The sequence below is a fragment of the Anabas testudineus genome, chromosome 16 (assembly GCF_900324465.2).
Source record: "Anabas testudineus chromosome 16, fAnaTes1.2, whole genome shotgun sequence".
Classification (NCBI taxonomy): domain Eukaryota; kingdom Metazoa; phylum Chordata; class Actinopteri; order Anabantiformes; family Anabantidae; genus Anabas; species Anabas testudineus.
The window spans coordinates 5796013-5818154 of NC_046625.1; the positions used below are offsets into that span (position 1 = coordinate 5796013).

The 22142-nt window shown below is 40.0% G+C and overlaps 1 protein-coding gene across 4 annotated transcripts; it reads left to right on the forward strand.

Annotated features, from left to right (window-relative positions):
• Nucleotides 1-5216: 5216 nt before the first annotated feature.
• Nucleotides 5217-21172, forward strand: mag (myelin associated glycoprotein). 4 transcript variants are annotated; one of them, XM_026373151.1, is made up of 12 exons: nucleotides 5217-5319; nucleotides 10875-10975; nucleotides 11937-12029; nucleotides 12151-12519; nucleotides 12943-13239; nucleotides 13444-13701; nucleotides 14255-14515; nucleotides 14788-15096; nucleotides 15768-15867; nucleotides 16489-16585; nucleotides 16859-16912; nucleotides 17229-21172. In XM_026373151.1, the coding sequence occupies exons 3-12, from the start codon at nucleotides 11984-11986 to the stop codon at nucleotides 17385-17387; spliced, it is 1950 nt and encodes a 649-aa protein (XP_026228936.1). In that variant the 5' UTR covers nucleotides 5217-5319; nucleotides 10875-10975; nucleotides 11937-11983; the 3' UTR covers nucleotides 17388-21172. The 4 variants fall into 4 exon arrangements, with proteins under 4 accessions (XP_026228936.1, XP_026228935.1, XP_026228938.1 ...); XM_026373150.1 differs by having other exon boundaries at nucleotides 11954-12029; XM_026373153.1 differs by lacking the exon at nucleotides 16489-16585 and having other exon boundaries at nucleotides 11954-12029; nucleotides 17229-17332.
• Nucleotides 21173-22142: the final 970 nt, after the last annotated feature.

A 22142-nucleotide genomic window follows, 5' to 3' on the forward strand; every position in this document is an offset into this window, starting at 1 on the left:
TCTTTTTTTTTTCTACTAGTGGAGGCACAGAGGAGTGGAGTTAGCTATTATTTACATCAATTTTAATGTCATTTTAAAGTGGCACATTTTTATGATAAGGAAAGATTTCAGTTGCTGATGTAATGAAGCTGTAAGAAAAAAAAAAAAAAGTGTAACCGTCACAAAATATTTAGGCAGTTTGAGAATTCAATTAATCACTGTAGGTTTAACTTTAGGTTATTTTTTAATAATCTGCTGTCATGAAAATAGTCATAGTGCCTGACAGATTAGACTGTTCTGTACTTATTGGCTTCTAGGTGGGAATGTTTTTCAATGTGAGTTTAAAGAAAGGTGTTCCTGAATAAAAGAGCACTGTTTTGTGAAATGTTCCTGCAAAAATAGAAATGTCCTTAACTGTAATAAACATCCTGCTCAACCTGAGACATTTTGTCACATGGACGGGAAAGCTAAAATTAGCTTTTTGGATTCACCACAGTTTCTTTCTAAACATGGTTCAGGGTTCACTATGTTAGAGGCTCATTGAAAATTAGGTGGATGCACCAGTTAAAATGTTTTTTACTTTTAGGGAATCATAAAAGCACAGCTCGCTTGTTCTGTGAGATTTTATTTTGCATATGTATATGAAATAAATAAGTTTAGTAGATTGGTAAGTAAGTTTCCTAAAAAGTGTGAGGCTCAAAAAAGCCAGAAAAAATAAAGAATGAGAAAAATCAAGTTAGTTTTTTACTCACTACTACTTTGAGAGTTTGGACCCCTTGGCCACATGTAGGCGCCTCACTCGATGTCCAGTGGAGGAACACCCAATCATGATCTGACTGATGGAGGTGGCACTGGGGGTAGCCAATCAGAGCACTACATACCCCCGTCCTGCAGCCTGACCTCCACAGCCTTACAATGATGTATTCTGCCTGGTGTTACCAGTGAAAATTCAGGTTATTTGTAGATTGTAAAGTTCAGAATATGCAGCTGCTGTGTCACTTGCATTTAAAAGTATAGATGCAGTTTATCACACCCATTGCCACCATTCAACATGGAATTGACAACATTCACTCAAAGTAGTTGCTAACCTTTTGATACAGGCAATATTTGGAGGACAAATCAATGGAAAAAGTGAGAAACACTTACTTAAAAATAAAATGGCTTTAATAATCTGGTTAAATTGATGCTTTGGTTAGATTTTGTGTGATTGTCTGTGTCAAGTGATGTTTTTCGTACAGTCTCCCTGTTGCCAAATGTCAGAAACTGCCTCTGTTTGTTCAAGCGGTTTGATAATATCGTTTATAGAAAAATGGAAAAACTGCAAAATACAATTCAAAATGTGTTCAAACATCAGTAACCATTTCTTTAAGAAATATGTATCTAAAACCTCCAAACTGAAAGGGTAGGCTCCCCCCACATCACAGGTTCTGTATGCCAAAGACCCGATCTGCAGAGGGAGGGAGGAAGAGGAGAGAGGAGGGTGAGCAGGAGAGAAAGCAAATGCTGAAGGAGAGAAGGCGACTCTCTGAGCTCCTCACTGGCTTTTGATCAGCTGATAAGGTAAGAGCTCTGCTGTTTTCTGATCTACAGTTAATGTTACTTTTAGATTTACTAAAGAGCAGATCCTCAACCTGCATCATTCCTTTTCTTAGGTTTTTTCTTTTCTGGGTTAAATTTCTCATATTAAAATCATTTTTTGCAGCAGAATGGCAGTGAGTGGACAATTGTGATAATTTATTGGTAACACTAAAGTGGCAGCAGTGTGCTCTGTATTATTACAGTCTTGGTATGTGGTATTGGTTGATCTGTTCTGTTTAATATGCATTCTGAATATTCATTTATTAGGAAAAAGGGTTTATTTTTATTTCAGTCATTCTCATCATCACCTAACATGAAGGTTTGAAAGGTTTTTATTTTCCATCACAGCCACATTAAGTGTTATTTTTTGTGCTAATTGGCTTTTTCATGCACTGTTTTCCGACCATTTAGACAAATGCTGACAAAAACGTTTTATTTTTATAGCTCAGTATTACAATGCAGGTCTTTACCATATGTCCAGCATATGGCACCCTCTGAACTCATCACCTCCACCCCAAATAGAAAAACTAAAAACACAAGGGGGGACCCTCTGCCACTACAGCCAACAGAGAGATTAAAGCAGCATAACAGATTTGCACTATGGGCCATCATGCGGAAGATAGACAGACAGATACAGCACTATCAGGACATTGTGAACACAAGGGTGGTGATGAAGATCCAGGGCTCAACATCTGGACTGAAGCATCAAAAACCAGGGACCAGAGGGAGGTCATAGGGTGGCTTATGGTCCAACTCAAGGAGCCTGGTTGGGAAGAGAGGGAGATGCTTGAGGGGCAGCAATCAAACAGTGGGTTGGAGAGAAAGTTATCTCTGTCTGTAGAATAGAAAACATTTAGAAAAACAGTCTCATCTCCTAATGAGTCATGCAACAACACAAAAAATGGCCTCGATATTAAACACACTTCAAATCCAAGCTACACAACGACAGTTGGAGCTCAATATGGGAACTCGGGCCAAGTAGGACAAATGTGAGATTAGTTGCACCTGTGGGAATAAAGGTCCCATGTGACACAGGGATACAGCATGTCCGATCTGTGGATAGAAAGCATTGAATAGGGTCAAACATAAAATTGGACATTGATATATGATTTTCCATTAGCACGTCCAGTAAATGTTTTCAAGGCTAAGTTCTTCTAGATCAGGATAATCTGGATTTAAATAAACACCTGATAAGTTTCTCAAACTGTTTGCAAATGGCAGCCGTGCATTGCTGCTGTCCAGTAAAGTGAACAGAGGGACAATGGATCCATTCTCAGTGTGTTGTTCTGTAACTCGTCTCTGTCCAGCACAATCCCAACTACCCCCACACCCACCCACACACCCCTCCACATCTACACCATGATACTGTAAAAACATGATGCTGTGTGTTTGGTCTTTAAAATATTGAACTGGGTTTATTAGTAGGTTCATTAGGCAACTAATCTCAAATTAATACAAACACAGGAGTTCAACCTAACTGATAGTTGGTTGGAGACAGGATGAGAACCACTGTTTCTCATATAAAAATCACTTTGCATTACTGACCTCTCATGCCATGTGACTAGCAAAGAGAAATGAACCAGTTATCATTCGTTTTCCCCAAAGTCACCTCCAGTATGCACCCATGATTGTTGGGTTCAACCCTGTTCCCATCATGAAATCCATAGCTCACCAACTTAGTGTGGCTGGTTGAACTTGAGTTACGACTGTAAGAGAAAGGTCGAACAAGAGACAGAGACAAATGAGCGAGGGAAGAGAAAAGAGGATTGTTGTGATTAAAAGACAATTATCTGTGCACATCGACTTCCCAGTGTTGTGCCGTGTCAGGCTCGAGCTGAGCTGTTCTGCCCCAGAGGGCCTCAGGAGACAATGGCTACTGTGTCAAGAGGAGGGAGGAGGTGTGTTAACAAGCATTGGGGTTTCATGATAGGGCCACCATAAGATAGTGTTAACACTTATTAGTGCCAATTTTAGTGTTGTGTTTTTATTAATGGTGTTGGTAGTAGGAAGGATGAGTTGGCAGGTCGGCTACAACAGGCACATTTCCCAATTTATTATCCAAATGCCTCAAACGACAAGTGACAATGTGGTGAAGTTGTAATTTTAGTCAAACCACATCAGTAGTAGTACAAAAATATAAAATTACGCTAACCATATTTCCTTTAAATGAGAAGGAGAAGAGCTTTGAGGAGGCAGGAAAATGGAAAAGAGGAACAAAACGATGTCCAAACATAGCTCCAGTGTGACCTCAGTTCACTGTGTGGTTTATTCAAAGGACGTCGAGGAGGAGTGTGCAACGTCTCCAATCACAGCAGCAGTGCAGATGTTCGTCATACTGTACAAGTGTTCCAGTGTATTAGTCCCAGCTTTATACTAATGTAAAAAAGCCCTGTGCCCTACTGCAGCAATACTAAATTCAAATATGTAGTTAAGGCTTCAGTAAACTAGACTAAAGTAAATGTTTTAAGTAGATTCTTAATAAATTGGTGCATGATGTTTATCACTGTCTGTCAGAGTCACACTTCACTAGATCATCAGAAACGATGGCTTGTTATAAACCTCTTCAGGGACAATGATAATGACATTATTTATACACCATGGGAGTGTTTGTACTTCTGTTTCTGAGTACATACTGCTTATGTCAGCATCTGAGTTGTGGTTATTTATCAGAGTAATTAAACCTAAATTGAGTGATTTTAGTGTTGTGAAAATCAACCTGTTAAACGTTTTGACACTGAAGATAGTTTCCTGTTTCTGTTACTGCTAAATAATGCAATTCATACACTCAGTGGCAACTTTATGACGTTACACCTTTACAATTTAATACACTTTAAATTCACTTGAATTAAATTCAGCAGCAGAAAACATACACATACAACATAACTATGACCTCAGTGCTATCCCATGTGAGAACAAGCATCATGCAATTATATTGGTATAAAAGTTTAAAATTAAAAGTTTACACTTATAATCGCTTTACGACATCAGGCATGATGGATCACTTTTTTGCAAATATGTTTCTGCTAGAAGATTTAGTGTCATGATAGGAGGGGATGGGAATCCAGTGGCAGGAAAGTGGCAAAACGCATCTCAAAACATGATTCACTTCATTATTCTCTGTACAGTGGATTTGTGGTCACTGTGGTAAAACGTGCAAAAACACAGTTCTTGACTAATTAAAGTAAAACACGAACAGAAGCTTTTAACCTCTTCACCCTTTTAATCTTTCTCTCTTTCCACCGTGCTGGTCTTACCCCTCCACACACCCTCATCACCACCTTCCACTCTCACTTCCTGTGTTGTTTTACTTTGCCCTTAAAACCAACAACAAAATGTGGATGTGCACTCCATCAATCCAAAAAGATCAAATATGCTCAGTTATCTAGTGTAAACCAGCCGGCCGCGTTGGACAGAAAGGCCTCGGAGCTCAAAGCCTTACCCATATTTGTTGGGGCGAGGGGAAACAGTGTGGCCCTTTGTGGCCCTGTGTGTATTTATGAATGGCTGGGCCTTAGGGCGAAGTCTCCGAACAATGCTGCCACACTAGGGAACTGATTTTCATATGGGAGGGGTGATGGTGATGATGGTGATGATGGTGGTGGCACTGGGGAGGGCAGTTTATTCCCCACCGTTGGGGCTTGGTACAGAGAGTGGCGAGAGGTCCTGCTGGCATGACGCTTTGCATGTGAGTGTCAGAAGGAAGGCTGCTTGCACTGCTCACACTCTTGGATGCTTGGAGGTCGGCCGCACTCACCTACACAGGTGAGCAGCAGGTTTTTCTTCTGCTTTTTTTATTTTCTTATGTCAATTGGGTGCAAAGGGATAAAAACAAGGGAGAACAAAGGGAGCAACTAGAGGGCCAACAATGATTACTATTCGCTTTTGAAGCATTTTTTTTCTTTGTTATTTTTGTTCAAACACCTACAGGCAGGGTGAGTTTGTGGTTGTTTGCTGGGTGTTCATAGACGAGCTGGTGAGTGAGTGAAAAAGCAGTTGACAGTTGGATGAGTCACAAGTTGGACTGAGTTAGTAATGAATGTGTGTGTGTGTGTGTGTGTGTGTGTGAGCGATATGTGATGATGTGTAAGGGTGCACAATCAGGGAGTGAGTGGTTTCTATGTGTGTGTGCTTGTTATTTGATGTTATTGGGAGCTGCTAAAAGCCCAGCCAATTATTGCTGGACAGATTTTGCTGCCTGTGCCATTAGCGTTGAGCCATTCCTGTAATTGCCAGAGTGTATTACCACATCCAAACAGAGATTCAGTGCCAGTTAGAAGAGCCTCCGATTACACAGACAAACATTTTACAAGTCATTTAACAGTGATCTATGTTATTTAATTGAGTGAAAGATATATTGCTTGTATTGATGCTGTCAGAGGCCACAGCGTTCCCTGAATGTGCAAGTGAAAGTTTTAATAAGAAAAATGTTTTGCAGTAAAAAAATTTTACTGCAAAGGAAAAACATGTTTTTCATACAAGTCCCAGTAATAGTGGAGCAGTGTAGTGTTTATTCCCGATTATGTCTCAGCTGGTGAATTTTGAACAAGATCACGGTGGAAAATCAATGATGTTACATTTGTTTTTCAGATTTTGACCTTTAATTATAGCTTCCCCATTAGGCCAGTTAATGTGTTTTGTAAGAATCGATGGACCTGTGTACCAAGTTTTTAAATCCAGACTTTGTTTAGGAACAGTGTGAGATATGGGGATTTTATTTTGTTTGTATCTGTAATTAAAAAGAACCTTTGTTTTAATCTCTCTTCACACCTTTAGTGCAAAGATGTGTCATCCAACCACATGTCACTCCTGACAGACCTGTGGTAGAAGGACAGATTTATATTCACCATCTTGATTTGGGGCACATTTAAATGGGGCCACACTTTATTACTCTGTGTGGATGAACAGGTGATGGCTCTGTTTGTCGCCCCCTTTTGTTGAGAACGGAAGGGAGAGAACTGTAATGAGAGAAGAGGCCTGTGGCTCACCATCTGCCAACTGGGCTGGGGATTGCCAGAGTCACCAGGTTTGCCAGGTACAAAGATGGAAATAAGCTACATGTACTTATGTTGGTGATCTGAAGCTCATTCTACTGTCGCGCTCAGTGCATGAGGTCTTGGGGTTAATAGAAAAGAAAGTTTATATCTGTTCAAGCCATCTCTCTCCACCTGCTATCTAGAGATGCTGACTGTATGCCTAACCAAGCAGGAAATTACTATGTGTCAACTAAATTTTTTAAAAACATTAAAATATATGTTGCATAAGTGAAAACTGGCAAAGTCGGTGTGACACACGCCCACAGACTTGCAAATGCTAACATACTCTTCTGTGGTTTCATTTCCTTTCACATAGAAAACTCCTACAAAGACTTATAGTAAAAATGCACATCAGCAATATTAAATACAAAACAGATGTAAAGTACAGTTAAAATAACCCTAAAATATCAAAATACTTCTTACATCATGAACAAGATAACAGCTACTACAAACACTCCAGAGTATTAACTGTAAGTGGAGCGAGCAGCAAGCTCAAAGTCCAGTCTCAGTGTTGTTTTTATGCCAGCACTCGCTGCAGTACTGTGGACAGACTGTGTGACTGGATGTTGGCATATCTTCGTGTTTATGTTTGCATCTTGTGTGTTAGAGTGTGTGTGTGTGTGTGTGTGTGTGGTGCGCTGGGCTCATCGCAGCTCAACGCACCATGTGTGGGAGGGGGAGCAGTCATGTTTTAAGACCATCTGCTCCTCTGAGTATTTTAGTGGGGGCCTTAGCTTGTGGTGGACAAACGGGCGTCATAGGCAAACAGCAAAGTGCAAGCTGTGAGCAGGCCTGTTCCGGAAAAATTCCTCTAGTTTCTTCCTCACACAATGGGCAGTGTTCTGCGGACAAGGTTCCCATTCTTTGTCTCCCCATCCAAGAGGCACGGCAAAGCTCTTGTGCACGAGCCACAGACGATATTCACAATGAAAATGTTCTTCTTGGCACAATCGTGTGAGCCTTTTGGTTTGTGTGAGCAATTTCAATAATGTAAAATGACTCATAAAAGGTGCCGTGGCCTGATTTAGCAGAGCTGATTGTTCAGATAGTATCTGTGTCCCTGAAGCGTGATGTGGAATAAGTAATGATGGTGATTGTATGATTACTTAGGATATTAGAAGACGAGGATCTGCACAGGGCAGTAAAAAGAAAAACATGCTGATGCTGATTTAGATAACATTACGTTCAGTTCTGAACCGAGTTCAACTTTTATGGGTTATTTTTCTGATTTATCATAAAAGTTTTTACTGTCATTTCTTTTGCTGAAAATGTTTTACTTTGAAAGTGTTGATAAAGTCACTTTTTCTTTTCAAAAAGGAAACTGAATCAATTTAAAGTGGAAAAATGTCATTTTGCTTAGATGCTCACTGGATCTCTTCTCGCACGTTTAAACACATATACCGTGTGTACAGTGGCTACAGTCCCAGCAGGACAATGGAGCAGGCTGAGCTTACAACCAGCGCAGGGGGGATACAGAGGAAGGCCGCATAGCTGAAAACCCACACTGAGGAGTCTTTTGGCATGCCTTATGTCGCCTGAGGAAGGGGGTGGGGGGGCGTCAATGCAGCCTTCTCTTCAGCTCATCTCTAGACTGATTCCAGAGGGATTCCCTTGAGGTTATCCATGCCTCAGCCGATGCCATCACTTGGCCGTTGGCCTAACGGCTTTTGGATACAGTGACTCACTCTGCATGTAACAATGAAGGGTAGAAAACAAATTCCACTTGAACAGACAAGTTGTCTTTGTTACGTTTAAATGTAAACTAGATGGTCCTATGAGTGGATCCATGCTCATGCTTCTCGCCTACAAACATTCCTCACCAGGCAAAATATTACATCTGCATAAGATCAATGATCATGCCCCGAAGCCTTTTTTTCACATTTCTGAAATTCAAATTTTTCCGCCATGGCATCAGATACAAACACTTCCTTGAGTCTAATGAAGGGTATTTAAGCTCTTGTTGGTCAGGATTTAAAACAAATGAATCTTTCCAACATCAAAACTGTATCAAAGCAATGTAAATCTGTCATTTACATAAACATATTCATGTCACAAGTTCTATGTTCCTCCTACTGTCCGTATGTTGCTCTAACACAGCCTCACTCAAAGTGATACTGAGTCATCGTTCCTTCGCCAAACAGCCAAAAAGTTCCGTTAATTTCAACATATTTTGCTTGGACCTCACAGGGATGCACGAGCAAGAGTTCACAGTTTAGAGAAACGTGGCAACTCAATGAAATGGTGAACAGAGGCTAGGAATGCTGAGTGGGCCAAAGAATGACCCGAGAAATGCCTGAACACATATTTACGGCTGCCCATACTTCCTCTCCTCCCCTTCCTCTAATCACCTCTAATCTTTCTTTATCTTCCTTTTCTGTACTTTCCCACATAACCTAGGATTCAGAGCAAGAGGAACAACTCAGGGAGGACAAAAACAACTGGAAAAGAAGTCAGGACTTAGAGGGATCAGGAGACTGGTGCTGAGGCTGGTATGAGGCAAGTGTTTTGTGTGTGTAATTGTGCACACGTATGCTCTGTGCTCTGTGCCAGCCGTTTGTCTGCCCCATCAATGAGGCTGTTGTTGATGGGGTCGCGGATGGTGTCAGCGGCCCTGCCTGGCTGCTCTGCCCCATTCTCTTCGGCCATTGCTGATGCACTGCCTCTCTGCCTGGACACACTTGCTCGGTTCTTGGCCTTTTGTTGCAGCGCAGATGGTGCAGCTTGACGCAATACTGGAGTAAAAAAAAGTTAGTATTGTCATTATCGACAGTGTGGTATCATGGGCCAAGACATCTCAAGACCTGACCCCTTCCAGACCATATATAAAGACGGTATTGGACACGCATTTACCAGCTGGCCAGAACTGTTATATTTGCAATTTATCTTTAATTATCTTCTGTTTGCCAAAAGATTTGTGGTCCCATCTTATGTCTGCATCTACTACTTGCTGTTTTTAAAATGGGTGGCAAAACAGAAAGTGTAAGACAGCTCTGAGACAAGTGAGCTTAAAATATAAATAACATGACTTTATGATGAGCAGCATGATGACCGCTTGTCAAACCACCAACAGATTTCTTTCTTTTTTTTTTTTTTTTACCTCTCTCCATCAACAAGGCTAATATTGGTCATGGATTATCCGGGGGATGTTGGGATGTGTTAATCACGAAGCTCTATAACACAATCCACTCTTAGGCCTGCCATCTGCACACCCCGGCTGCTGCAGCATGAGGCTAAATCTTCTGCTTCTACTTCTGCATAAATTAATTTTACATCCAAAGTAACAGTCATCATGATATTAGTATACAATTTAATTAGACTGGTCATGTAATTAATGCTACTGTTTTACATGTGCCAATTAACATTGGCAGAGATAATCTTGCTTATTTTTAAATGTTGATATATTTTGTATTGAGGCAAAATCTTCTTGGAAAGCAGGAAAGCTCCTAAGCTATCAGTCAGCAGCTTAGAGACGAACTCTGGACTGTTGGACTGAAACATTAGTGCAACAGTTCAAGATCACCATGTCACATTATCATGTCAGTATTTCTAGATTTAGATTTAAGATCTAATAACACAAGAGAATTAACTCCTACTATGCTCTTCTTGCAGTGACAGAACATACTCCTGCAGGCCAATCCCTCGCAAATGTTACCCAGATCCATTACATTTATTCCTTGTGTCCATGGAAAGACGAAGAAGCTGTGGTCTATATATAAAATAACTAATATACATAGATTATTGCTGGGTATTAGTGATATTTTGGTTACTAGACATAGATATAAAACACATAAACAACATCAAAAACACATTATTTTGCATGTAAGACTTCTCTTTGAACAAAGCTACATGGTGATGGACTAATCTAAGAACTCATTCCTGAATCTTGAATCTTAATCTTCCTGTAGCAGGATTACTGGGAAGACATTCTGACTGAATGGTTAAAGTCCCTCTGTGGTGCCATTTTGTTTATTTTCTTAATGAATGGATTATGCAGTAGCATCTGTTTACATACAGTACATCCAGATCGTATTGGTAATCTAATGATAATACGATGTGTGGTGACAGGACTACAGCTTTGTGTCACAGCAAGAGTCATTCACTGGAACTGCGATTACGTATCACAGCCATAACGAGTTACTCTACTGGAGAGGGGGGGGGGCAAACAGGTGCTGACTGACGATGACTTTGTGTAACTTACTATGTTTCTGTGCATGAGTGGGGGGATTGTGAGTGATGTCACTGCCTGATGATGCTGATGTCACTAGTTGTGTTTGTTTTTTTCAGAGAAGAAGGTTGTCAAGCTGACTGGGTGTGAATGAGCACCCTCTAGTGGAGCTGCTGACGAGGTGTTCTGCAGAGTTGTTTCTACCCATCAACATTTCAAGGTGAATCATACTATTTTAGCCCTTTACTGATGTGTAAATTCTCTGGGATACACATATTGGATTAAATGTAGATGTGTTTCAATGTTTAATATTGAATAAATCACAAATTAAGCCTCTTCCCCAAAGGAACTGTGCACATCTCTGCTGTGAATCATATTTTAATCATACTTTACATCTTATTTAAGACAAATATGGCTTTAATTTCTTTCACTTGGACCAAATTCACTATACTTGGCATGTTGTTACCATACCATACAGTTAGGGTTAGGTTAGTTGTTTCTTTCCAGCACAATATTCTTTTTTCTGTTCCTAATATAAGAAAGTTGGGAGGTTATCTGGGAGTAAACATTGTGGTGTTTTTGTAGATAAATATGTTTTTGATTAACAGTGGTGGTGCTGCTGTGGTATGCTGCTGGGGCATGAAATTAACCACTGTGCAAAGATGAATGCTGGAAAAAAGAGATCTGTGATAAGATAGAAAAAACTAATTAGAATTGCTTGTTAGCAATGCAAACTCTTAATTTTGCAGATGAACGCTCAATAAAACATCACTGTTGTACAATAGCAATAACAGAAAAAACAGGTGATTGACATTTTATGACTTTTGTTGAGGGGAAATCTTTTTCACTCTATGGGCAGTGAAGATTCTGCAACATCACTTTATTTAAACACACAAATGCATCACTTTAAAGTTTAAAGATTTGTTTGTGCTCAGGTGTTTTATTTTAAATATATATAAAATGCATTGTGTAGAAAAATGGAATAGGCTTTGGTGAAACATTTTACCTGAAGTACTTCACAGTGTTATGTGCATAAATTGTGTGCACTCAGAATCTCAAAAACATTAAAAATATTTCTGTAATTCTAAGAGCTAGATGACTCATGCAGCAGTCTCAGTGCTGTAAACAAGACATCTGATTTTTCTTTTTTCTCTTGATGATGCATTCGCTGCAACTGACAGGCTGTTATATGTTCCAGAGGTCTGTGGTCAAGAGTTGAGAAGGGACCATGTGGTGTTTAGAGTTGCTCTTACCACTGCTGTTGATCATCAATGGTAATACATTTCTTATTCCCTTCCTTGTATGATGATATTCCTCTACAATACCTTGCACTTATCAGCACACATGCAGTGCTCATGTATCATAGTTCACTCAACATCTGTCTCTGCTATTCAGATGCCACTTGCCAGTGGAATGTTTGGGTACCTCGGGACATCTCAGCCATGACAAACTCCTGCGTGGTCATCCCGTGCACCTTTATGTATCCGTCTGGAATCAGGCCGTACCGTGGCATTCACGGCATCTGGTATTTTGGCCAACCCTACCCTCAACTTTTCCCTCCGGTAGTCTTCAAATCACGCACAGACATCGTGCATGAGAGTTACAAGGGCCGCACCAAGCTGCTGGGTGACCTGCACCAGAGGAACTGCACTCTGCTCATCAACAACATCGGCACAGAGCACTCAGGGAGATACTACTTTCGCGCAGACCTCGGTGGAGCCAACATGTACACATTCCCAGACTTTGCTGAGCTCAAAGTTCTCGGTAAGTCAACGACTAGAGAGGAATATACATTCACAAAAGGCCAAGTAAGCAGCAGTTACTGTGTTTTTATTCATTTTTCAGCTTTAACATCTTATATAATTAATGACCAGGATTCAGAAGAACACAATCATCAATTCATGTTAAGCACTGTCAAGCAGCCACTGTATTATAATGTTAAATGGAAGTGACCTTGCTTTTGCATTCTTTTGTTTTCATTCTTTGTCATTTCCATCATTTGTTATTTTATGCTATTGTCTTTTTATTTTGTATTTTAATGTTTCTGACGCATTTCATTGAATAGAACACAATTACTAATCTTTGTTCTAGTCTGATTAACTGAATCTCAGCATAAAAATAAATTGCTACTTTACAAATAAATTATAATTCAGGAAATAATACAATTGTGTTTATTTTCTTCACCAGATCAACCAAACATTGATGTCCCTGAGGAGATTGTCAGTGATGATAGTCTTGAATTGACATGTTATGCTCCTGACAACTGCCCCGACATGACTCCAGAGATTCAGTGGATGTACACAGACTACCTGCCTGATCCAGAGTTCTCATCTGACTACCTGGAGGAGAGCAACACAGCAGTACTCTCCAGTACACTGACCTTCACACCCAGACCTATGCACAACGGACAGCTCCTGGGCTGCAGGGTCTACTACCCCAACACCACACTGGTCTACGAGAGATTAATCTCTCTAGACGTAAAATGTAAGACAAATAAGAAAATTCATACTGCTTTTCCACTTGCAGTTTAAAGGTCCTAAAGTCCTAAATACTAATGATATTCCCATAATCAGTAAAACTCAAGAATATAAGGAAGTTCAGGATTAAACAAAAACTTTAAGTCTGAGTTTGCTGATAATGTTCAGTGGTTACCTGAGAGCTTGTGTATTAATTTTCACTTCCTAACAGATGCTCCACGATCCGTGTGGGTGAACGTGTCCTCAGAGGTGATGGAGGGCAGCTCTGTCATGTTGCACTGTGAGGTGGACAGTAACCCTCCTTCCAAGATCTCCTGGATGTTTGGAGACCAGGAGCTTATGTGGGACACAGCATCCAACATCTCGCTCTCTCTGGATGATGTGACGCCTGCTCAGGAGGGCATCTACACCTGTGTCGGGGATAATGGTTATGGAACCATGAACACTTCACTGTACCTGGCTGTGAAATGTAAGTCTCTGAGACATAGTAGTGTACAGTTAGTACATAGTGGGGAATTAAATCATGTCTTGGCTTTGCTTTTTATATATTTTATTAGTTTGTGTTTCAAAATCAGAGTGCCTTAACTAATAACCCTTCAGCAGAACAATAAAGAAGTATACGAGGCAATCACCAGAGCTGTGTCCCAGTTTTATACAAATGTTTGTTTAGTTTTAATGAGTTTCATGTCCTTTATTTGTCCGGCTCACATCATGCAGATGTTTTCATTAATAAAGCTAGCTGGTGAACATAAAGGATTATTTAGCTTGACTTCAAATGAATGATAATGTTGTACTATACCAGCTGAATGTGCAGATAAGCTGTTTGTTAACAAGTTTGCCATATTAGCTCAAAAGACATTGTCAGTGCTGGGTTCATAGCTTTTTTTCTGCTAACCCCAAAAACGGTGATTAATGATTTAACAAAATGTTGTGTCTATCAATTAAAGGCACTGTTTATAAACCATAAAGAGACATTCACATGTGAATTACAAAGAAAAAAAAGCTCACTTTCTCTGTTGCAGATCCTCCACGTGAGCCCCAGGTAAATGACTCCATGACGGTACTAGAAGGCACTTCTCTGTCCCTGCACTGCAGCACCCAGGGCAGCCCAGCCCCGACCCTCACCTGGCTGAAAGATGGGGAGCTTGTAGGGACTATCACTGCTGACGAGCTCTCAGTGCTGGAGATCACTGAGATCACACCTCAGGGAGACGGACAGTACCGCTGCCTGGCTGAGAATGAACACGGCAGAGCCAGCAGCTCCCTCAACATCACTGTCGAGTGTGGGTGAATCACTGTTCTGTATTTCACCCAACATTACTTTAAAAAAGTAGGACACTTAAGAGATGCAGGTTTGAACATCTCTAATAGGATGATCTTCATTATTTCCAATGGGTAAACTGAGTTTTATGAGTTTTCATTTTATGCATGTTATTTCTCTGACAACTGTTATGTAAAGTATGAACCCCAGTGCCTATCCAGATCCAATAATCCAATAATAGTTGGTGTTACATTTTCCACTGCTCTAATTGTAACCCTTCACCGCCTCCAATAGATGCCCCAGTGCTTCTGGAGGAGTCAAAGTGCACAGTGGTGAGGGAGGGTGTCCAGTGTGTCTGCATGGCCACAGGAAACCCTGAACCCACCATCGAGTTCTACCTGCCTGACCTGAACATCACCATCAATGAAACGGATGGCCGGTACAACTTCTACACGCACACAGATGGACACACCTCCACAGGCATGATCAAGCTACGTGAGAAAGGCGAGCGGGTTGAAAACGGCGGCCCTGCTGTCAACGTGCACTGCAGCATCTCCAACATGTACGGAAGAGAGAGTGTACTTCTGGAACTACAGCAGGAGAGTGAGTAGACCTCTGCTCTTTGTACAAAAAGACTGAAACTAACAATGAATCAGTTTTTCTGACTGATCATATCTGTGTGGCCAAAACTATGAATTCCTCCATGTCAGTGTTACATTGTTGTCCAACGTCCATGCATCTGCACGCGAATCACTCTATATTGTATTAATACATAGCAGAAAATAGTCCCCAATAAATGCATGTTGTCTGCAGTGGACCTATTTAAGTAATTTAGGGAAGTGAACAGCTATATATTTACATCTGAAGTAGACAGAGTGGCATGCTGTTAATAATACAGTATTGGAGGTTTGTATATTTAGAGAACAATACTGGAAAAAGACTTTCAGTTTTCCCTCATCCCCATGTGTTATCTTTTTTTTTTTTTTTTTTGCCTGTGCAAATAATTTACTTCAATAAACCAATGCAGCCATGCTGTAATTTAGTCAACAAAGATTTAAGATGTATTTTAATTGTTCAAAGTTAGAAATTTTTTTCTCCTCATTATTAAACAGTTTTTTTTTACCTTGATGTAATGTTGCATGTACATCTTATAACCATATATATTTACAATATATAACATCATTGTGTGCTCGTTTTCAATGTGTAGTTCAAACTTTACATCAATAATTAAGTTGCATGACCCCATTTTTAATTTTGATCATCTTTATTTTCAGAAAAGTACATGATGGCAGTTATAGTTGGCACCATCGGAGGAGTGGCGGTCATAGCCTTCATCATTGCAGCAGTGAGATATGTTGGCCACAATAACAAGAAGTGAGTATACATGTGGAACTAATGGACAGGTCAATGCAAGGCAGAAGTAGTCATTTTCCTCACTGAGCATTTTCTGAAAGCTGAGGAAACACTTAAGCCTTGTCATCCATTCTAAAACATTGGTGCACTTTCAGTATGAGTGAATGTGGGATTGATGTGGACATGAGAATAATTTCTCCAGAGCAATTTCAGTTTATTTGCAACAACAATTCCCTGTTGAAATCCTTCGAGATCTACACTGGCTGCCTTGTGGAGTGGGTTAGCAAGCTGGACTAACCTTATATTTTGCAGGCTCTATTCCCTGCTCTGACCCTGCTTCTGTATCCTTGACCTGCTATGCTAAATACAACCCAGGTAGCCCCCTTAACCAAGGTGCTTTATTCTAGACTCAAGGCATATTTGGACCCCCAAATTTGCAAGCTTTCTTTGGCAAATCACCCCTGAAGTGGGTGTCAGCTCAGCAACTAAACCCATTGAATAACCACGTCACTCACAGCCACAGTTGGCCTCCAGCATAACCTCACAGAGCTTGTTGTTTTAAAATGGATGCCCAGGCTTGGCGTGTCGCCCTGCGTTAGTGGCAGTCGAGACCGAGTCTGATTATGTGACTCCGTCCCCCAGAGAGAATGGCAACCCTAGGCAGGACGTGGTCCTGGAGAACCCAGCTTTGTACTACAGCGCAGTCAAGAAGGACAAACAAAATCTGAGGAAGAAAGTGGTGAGACGTGCTGATGTCAATGATTATGATGATGATGGAGGATGGGTTGGATCACCATTCTCACATTGTTTGGGGTTACAGTTTTGTGTAATGTAAACAAGATGTAAATTATGAGACCCCATTTTGACCTCTGAAAACGAGGTCACAGAAACAATCTCTCCCACTAGTATTCTAGTAGCTCCAACCATGACCTTTCCAAACACTGTTTTCTCTTGCTTTCATCGCTTCTCTGCATTTTTCTGTCTGTTTTTCTCTCCCCTAACTCTTGCACAGCTTAAGACAGAGCTGTTGGGCTCAAAGTTTAACTCCATTCTAGAGGAGACTACGGTAAGGTTCCTAAAAGAAAAAAGAAAAAGCCATTAAATTAAAAGCACAAGCTTCAGTGACAGATGCATCTCCTCGCATTTCAGCTTCTGTGTTCTGTACACTGCTGTTTGTTTCCGAACCGCCTTCTGCATAGCTGCCTCATTGCTAACACAAACTGCCAAACTAACAGGAAACATCTCAGTCTCCTTGTCAGTACGTCGACCAGTAATCACTAACATCCTTTCTTTATGGTGTCTGTCGCGCTCGTCTGTCATCTGTGGATGTCACCGGCACCTTGCCAGGGATTTGTGCCACTGATCGGTTCTTCTGTCTGCAGGGAGAAGACGGGGATTATCAACCTGTGGGCTCTATGGCAGGACAGGAGAGGCAAGAGTTGAATTATGCTGCTCTGGAGTTTATTGGGGCCAGGTCCAGGGAGGGGGCCTCAGGGAGGGGGGATGATGGCAGCAACTACTCGGAAATCAAAGCCAAATGAATCGCAATCCTTCCCTGATCCCTCGGCTATGCGAGACGCAGTGGCAGCCCCGTATCACACACATCCTCTTCCCCATAAACTGTACAATAACTGCCCCTCTTCTACTGGATCTCACTCTTCATCTTCACTCCTTCTTTCTCATGTTTGTCATTTATAATGTCCTACTTGATGCCAGTACTCCCCTCTGAAGCTGCCCCTCCTCCATCGGACGGCCCTTCATATGCCTTGTACTTTTTCAGGTCAGACCACGACCCTCTGGACAATGTACAAAAAATGATTTACATTTTTAGCCTCAGTTTGTAATACATGGGCTCTACAACATACAATGTTAACCTGCAACCATGTTTTTGTTGCCTTTTTCATGCTGCTCATCGTGATGCTTTCTGTTGTTGTCAAAGACAGACATCTGCTTGCCTCTGTCTGACCTTTTGAGCTGAACCTGTCTCTTGTAACTGTCATTGTGTCTGCTGCCAGTCGATGCATCAGGGCAAGGAGTAACCGTGCTTTTTGTTCTGTTATCTTTCTTTGTGTGTCTGCGAATGGAGAGCAGACCCTCTTTTCTCTTTACTTTGGTAAATTAAATTCCCAGGAAGATAACTGGCAGAGACGGGAGATGAAAACGCGTCTCAGAATCTTGTTTTCAGTATAACTGTATATAATGTGTGCTGTGACTAAGTAGCCCTCCAAATAAATGAAACAAATGGCACCATCACTTTCGACATCACTTAACTGAAGAAGTTCGTAACACTTTAGATTATACAACTTGTAGTTAAACCAAATTTACAGGATCATTTTTGTAACAATGCTGTACCTGTTGTACCAGTGTGTACAGATACATAGTTGTAGGTATATGGTAACAAGATGAAAGACAAGAGGTAATTTAGTGACGACTAACAGTGTAGGTATATTTTAATCAGTGTATGTTGTGTAATATGTGGTATGTGTATAATGCTAGCCAGAACTATGGGGTGCATATTCTATTATTGAAAGAAAAAGTGGATCTATGTGGGCTACGCTACTTACCAACATGGAAACGTTCGTAAACCTTAGGGTTGCGTGATGGAGGAACGTCAATGGTGCTGTACCATAGCAACAACACAGATGTCACTTTGTCTTCATTAATTAGACATTTAACACCACTTTAACACAGCTAAATCAACTGCAAAACCACCTTTCTTAATTTAGGGCTGGAAAAGGTTCTTGACCATTTCCACAATGGACTCTTCAGCTAAGGTACATTAGCAGCCACGGTTAAATGTCAGTATCTACATGCAAAATGCAAAATGTAGGTAAGGACATACGTTGCTTTCAATTGACTGATTAACTATATTTTAGAAATATTATTTAAAATAGACACACAAACACACATATACCCTTCAATGGCACTGCAGTGGAAAACAAAGTTACCTTGTCACCTCTATGCAGGACGTTCAAACCCAGGAAAGAAAATGCAAAGGTAACATTACAAATGCAGCTTGTTATCTCTTTATTTCTTCTTGTTACCAAGTACCTACAAGTATGTATTTGTATATACTGTACAGATACAGTGTTGTATATCCTCTAATTCAGTTAAACTACACAATAAGTCACAGGCTGTAATCTAAAGGGGTTTCCAAGACATTTTGTAAATTTAAGTGATGTATTGTTCTCCCCTAAAATATGTCAACATTTATCCAGTTTTTTATTTGTAGTACATGTTGTGACTATTTGGAAGTTGTTCTGCTTCACAGCCAATGCAACATGTCCGTCTAGCTTCTACTTCTTCTCCCTTCGGCATAGGGACTAGCTCTCTGCTGATCAGAGCACAACATACTCGCGCTCATGTATGAGCAGCCAAAGTGTTATCTTGTTTAGACAATGTATGTATTTGTGTGTGTGTGTGTGTGTGTGTATGGGTGGGTGTGTGTGTGTATTCATATTGTGCTGAAAAGATCAAAGGACACCGATCTCTGGGGAAGTTTGAGCATCGCTGAACTTAAGAAGTTGATGCATTTTTTTCTTGCAAGGTTGCATCAGATGTTTGAATCACAAAATGTTGTGTGATGCTGACTAGCCAGCTGGTTGTGCTTTTCAAAAACATTTGATGAGCCTTTGATATAATATCAAAATTCACTAATAATTTAACGTGATAACAATGTTGTCAATAATATATATTAATAAGATATATATATGGATAAGAAAAGGAAAGCCACTATGTACAGTAAATACCCTGCATGAGTGTTTTGCCAGCAGGCACACATTTACTGTGAGTATTAAACTAAAATAGAGACAGTGTGGCAAACTAAAACATGTTGTCACACATCATTCAACGCTGAACATTGTCTTAACACAAGCTTAGAAAACAGTGCTTGACCTCTAACCTTTTTAGTCAAGGTTTTTCCTATTTACCATTAAAGCAGCTCTCCATCAATGAGTATAAGCCTGAAGGAGACCTAGCATGAGACAGGTGCCAATAAACTGGGTCCTATGTTACTCATAATGCAACCTGTGGCATCTCAAGTTGGGCAATCCCTACCTGGTAAATGCCTCCGACTTTCAACCACTGTGCACCTAGTTTCTAACGCTGCTTTCTCTTTTAATACTGTACCCTCCAGGTTCAGGTCGAAATAAACCCTGATAAAATCATAAGGAGCTATTTCTCTCAGATTATATAAATACAAACTGAAGGTTCAAAGGGCATTACATATCTGTTTTTGCAGGCGGAACACTAGTGCAAATTTTGACATAAGTCAGTGGAGTTCCTCATTTGATTATGTGAGAGTCTAAACCATATAAGGAAGCTATCACTGTCATTCTTCTGCTTTCATTCTGCCACAGATTCTGTTTCTCTAAAAGTGCTTAGTAACTATAAAGCCCCAAGACACTCTGCAGCCTTAACTGAAGAACATACTGTCATAGACGTCTGTGTCATTACATTTACAGGAAATGCTTTCTGAAAAATGGGGAACAGCTAAACTGTTCACTGACTTTTTTCCTTCCTAGACAGACATTACATTTGTATGTACTCGTTTTGATAAAAGGCTCAAGTGGAAAGTAAAGTCTAGTGGGAGATGTATAATCATCTCTTCATGAAGACGGAAATTACTTTTGATACACATGCTTCAATTAGAGTAGGCTTTATAAATGTATGTTATGAAACAACATCATACTGAGGCTGCCTCATTTGAAATGATAGATTAAGTTAATCAAGGCAGCAGCAGCAGCAGCAGCAGCAGCATCTGTCTGTGAGCTGTTTCTAATTGGTTTTACAGATGCAACAAAAGTCTCTGACTGTGGTAACTGACAAAAGGAAAAGGACAGTAGCATAGATCACGTTTAAAGTTGGGACAGACGACTTGCTGCATGATGTTCATTCTTATTAGCCTTTTGTTAAGACATTGTTCTACTGACTTAGTGGTGAATGGTGCCAGATATATGACATAAAGCCTCATGCAGGGTTTTATCTTTTGTTTAATTTTATGGAAACAAAGTAGAAATATCAAATATGTCTTACCTAATCTTTTGTCCCAGTGTGTTGTGAAGAAACATTTCTATGTCCTATACTTTGTGGTGATCATAATTATCATTATGGAGATTTTTTTTCCTATACTGTATAATTGACACAATAATTCAGATCAGGGTTTGCAATCCCTCTGCAAATGAGCACTGTTACTTCATGACAGTAGGTTTTTCTGCAATGATGTAGTTTGCTTGCTTTCTTTTTGTTTTTGTTTTAAACATCTTCACACCTCAAGCAAATTCATCTGTCTTCAGTTCCATGCAAACATAAATAAAGTTTTAAAAAAAGCAAAACAATATGGAATGAAAAAATTGATTGATGGAAAACTGTTCCTCGTGCTGTCTCATTAACTGTGATGGGAATAAACTAAGTACATTAACCTCTCTATTGTATTTAGACACAATTTTGAGCTATTTACACCTAATTAGCTTGAGAATATAAATGTTCTGCTACTTTATACATGAACTTAAAGAGGCAAATATTGTACTTTTAGTCCACTAGTAACGTTTCTAATTCAAATTAATAATACAGAATCAAAAAACAAGAAAGTAATTACAATTATAGTTATTAGGCACATACATGATCATTGAAAAGGTATATAAGGTGTAAAAACCTCAAAATTAGTCATTCTGCATTACGAGTAGGCTACTTTTAGTTTTGATGCTTACTGTTCTAAATGAAAGACTTTTGAGTCTCTAGGTGGTACCAGGTCATATACTTGACCTTTGGCCTTTAACTAAAAATCTCAGCCCCAACAGTTTCCTATTTTGTGTTTACTGTGATACACTAAACTATGAACACTTCCTGCTAAGCATCATGATAAAAATGTCAAAATGAGGATGTTAGTATGCTGATTTAAGCATTTAGCTCATAGCTCTGCCCTGTATACATCCAAACAGCTGATACTACAGCTTTAGCTCTTCACCATTTATGCAGTATCTATAGCACAAACAAAAATCTCAGTCTTACTAACAAAAGTACTTCAAGTTCATCATTAAATGTACCCTGGCTGAAGATAACCAGCAGCAGTATGAACAGGAAATCTGGCCAGTGACATCAGGCCATATTATAACAACATTGAAACCGAATAATTACCATATGGAAATAGGAAATAAACTGTTGCATGAGAGCAGAAATACTTTGTGGAGTCTGCTAATTAGAGAAATATTAAAAAGACACTACAGTATGATCAAATGTTCAATTCCTTCACACTAATTAAGTTACAGAACAACACAGTAGGTGGCCATGAGTGCACT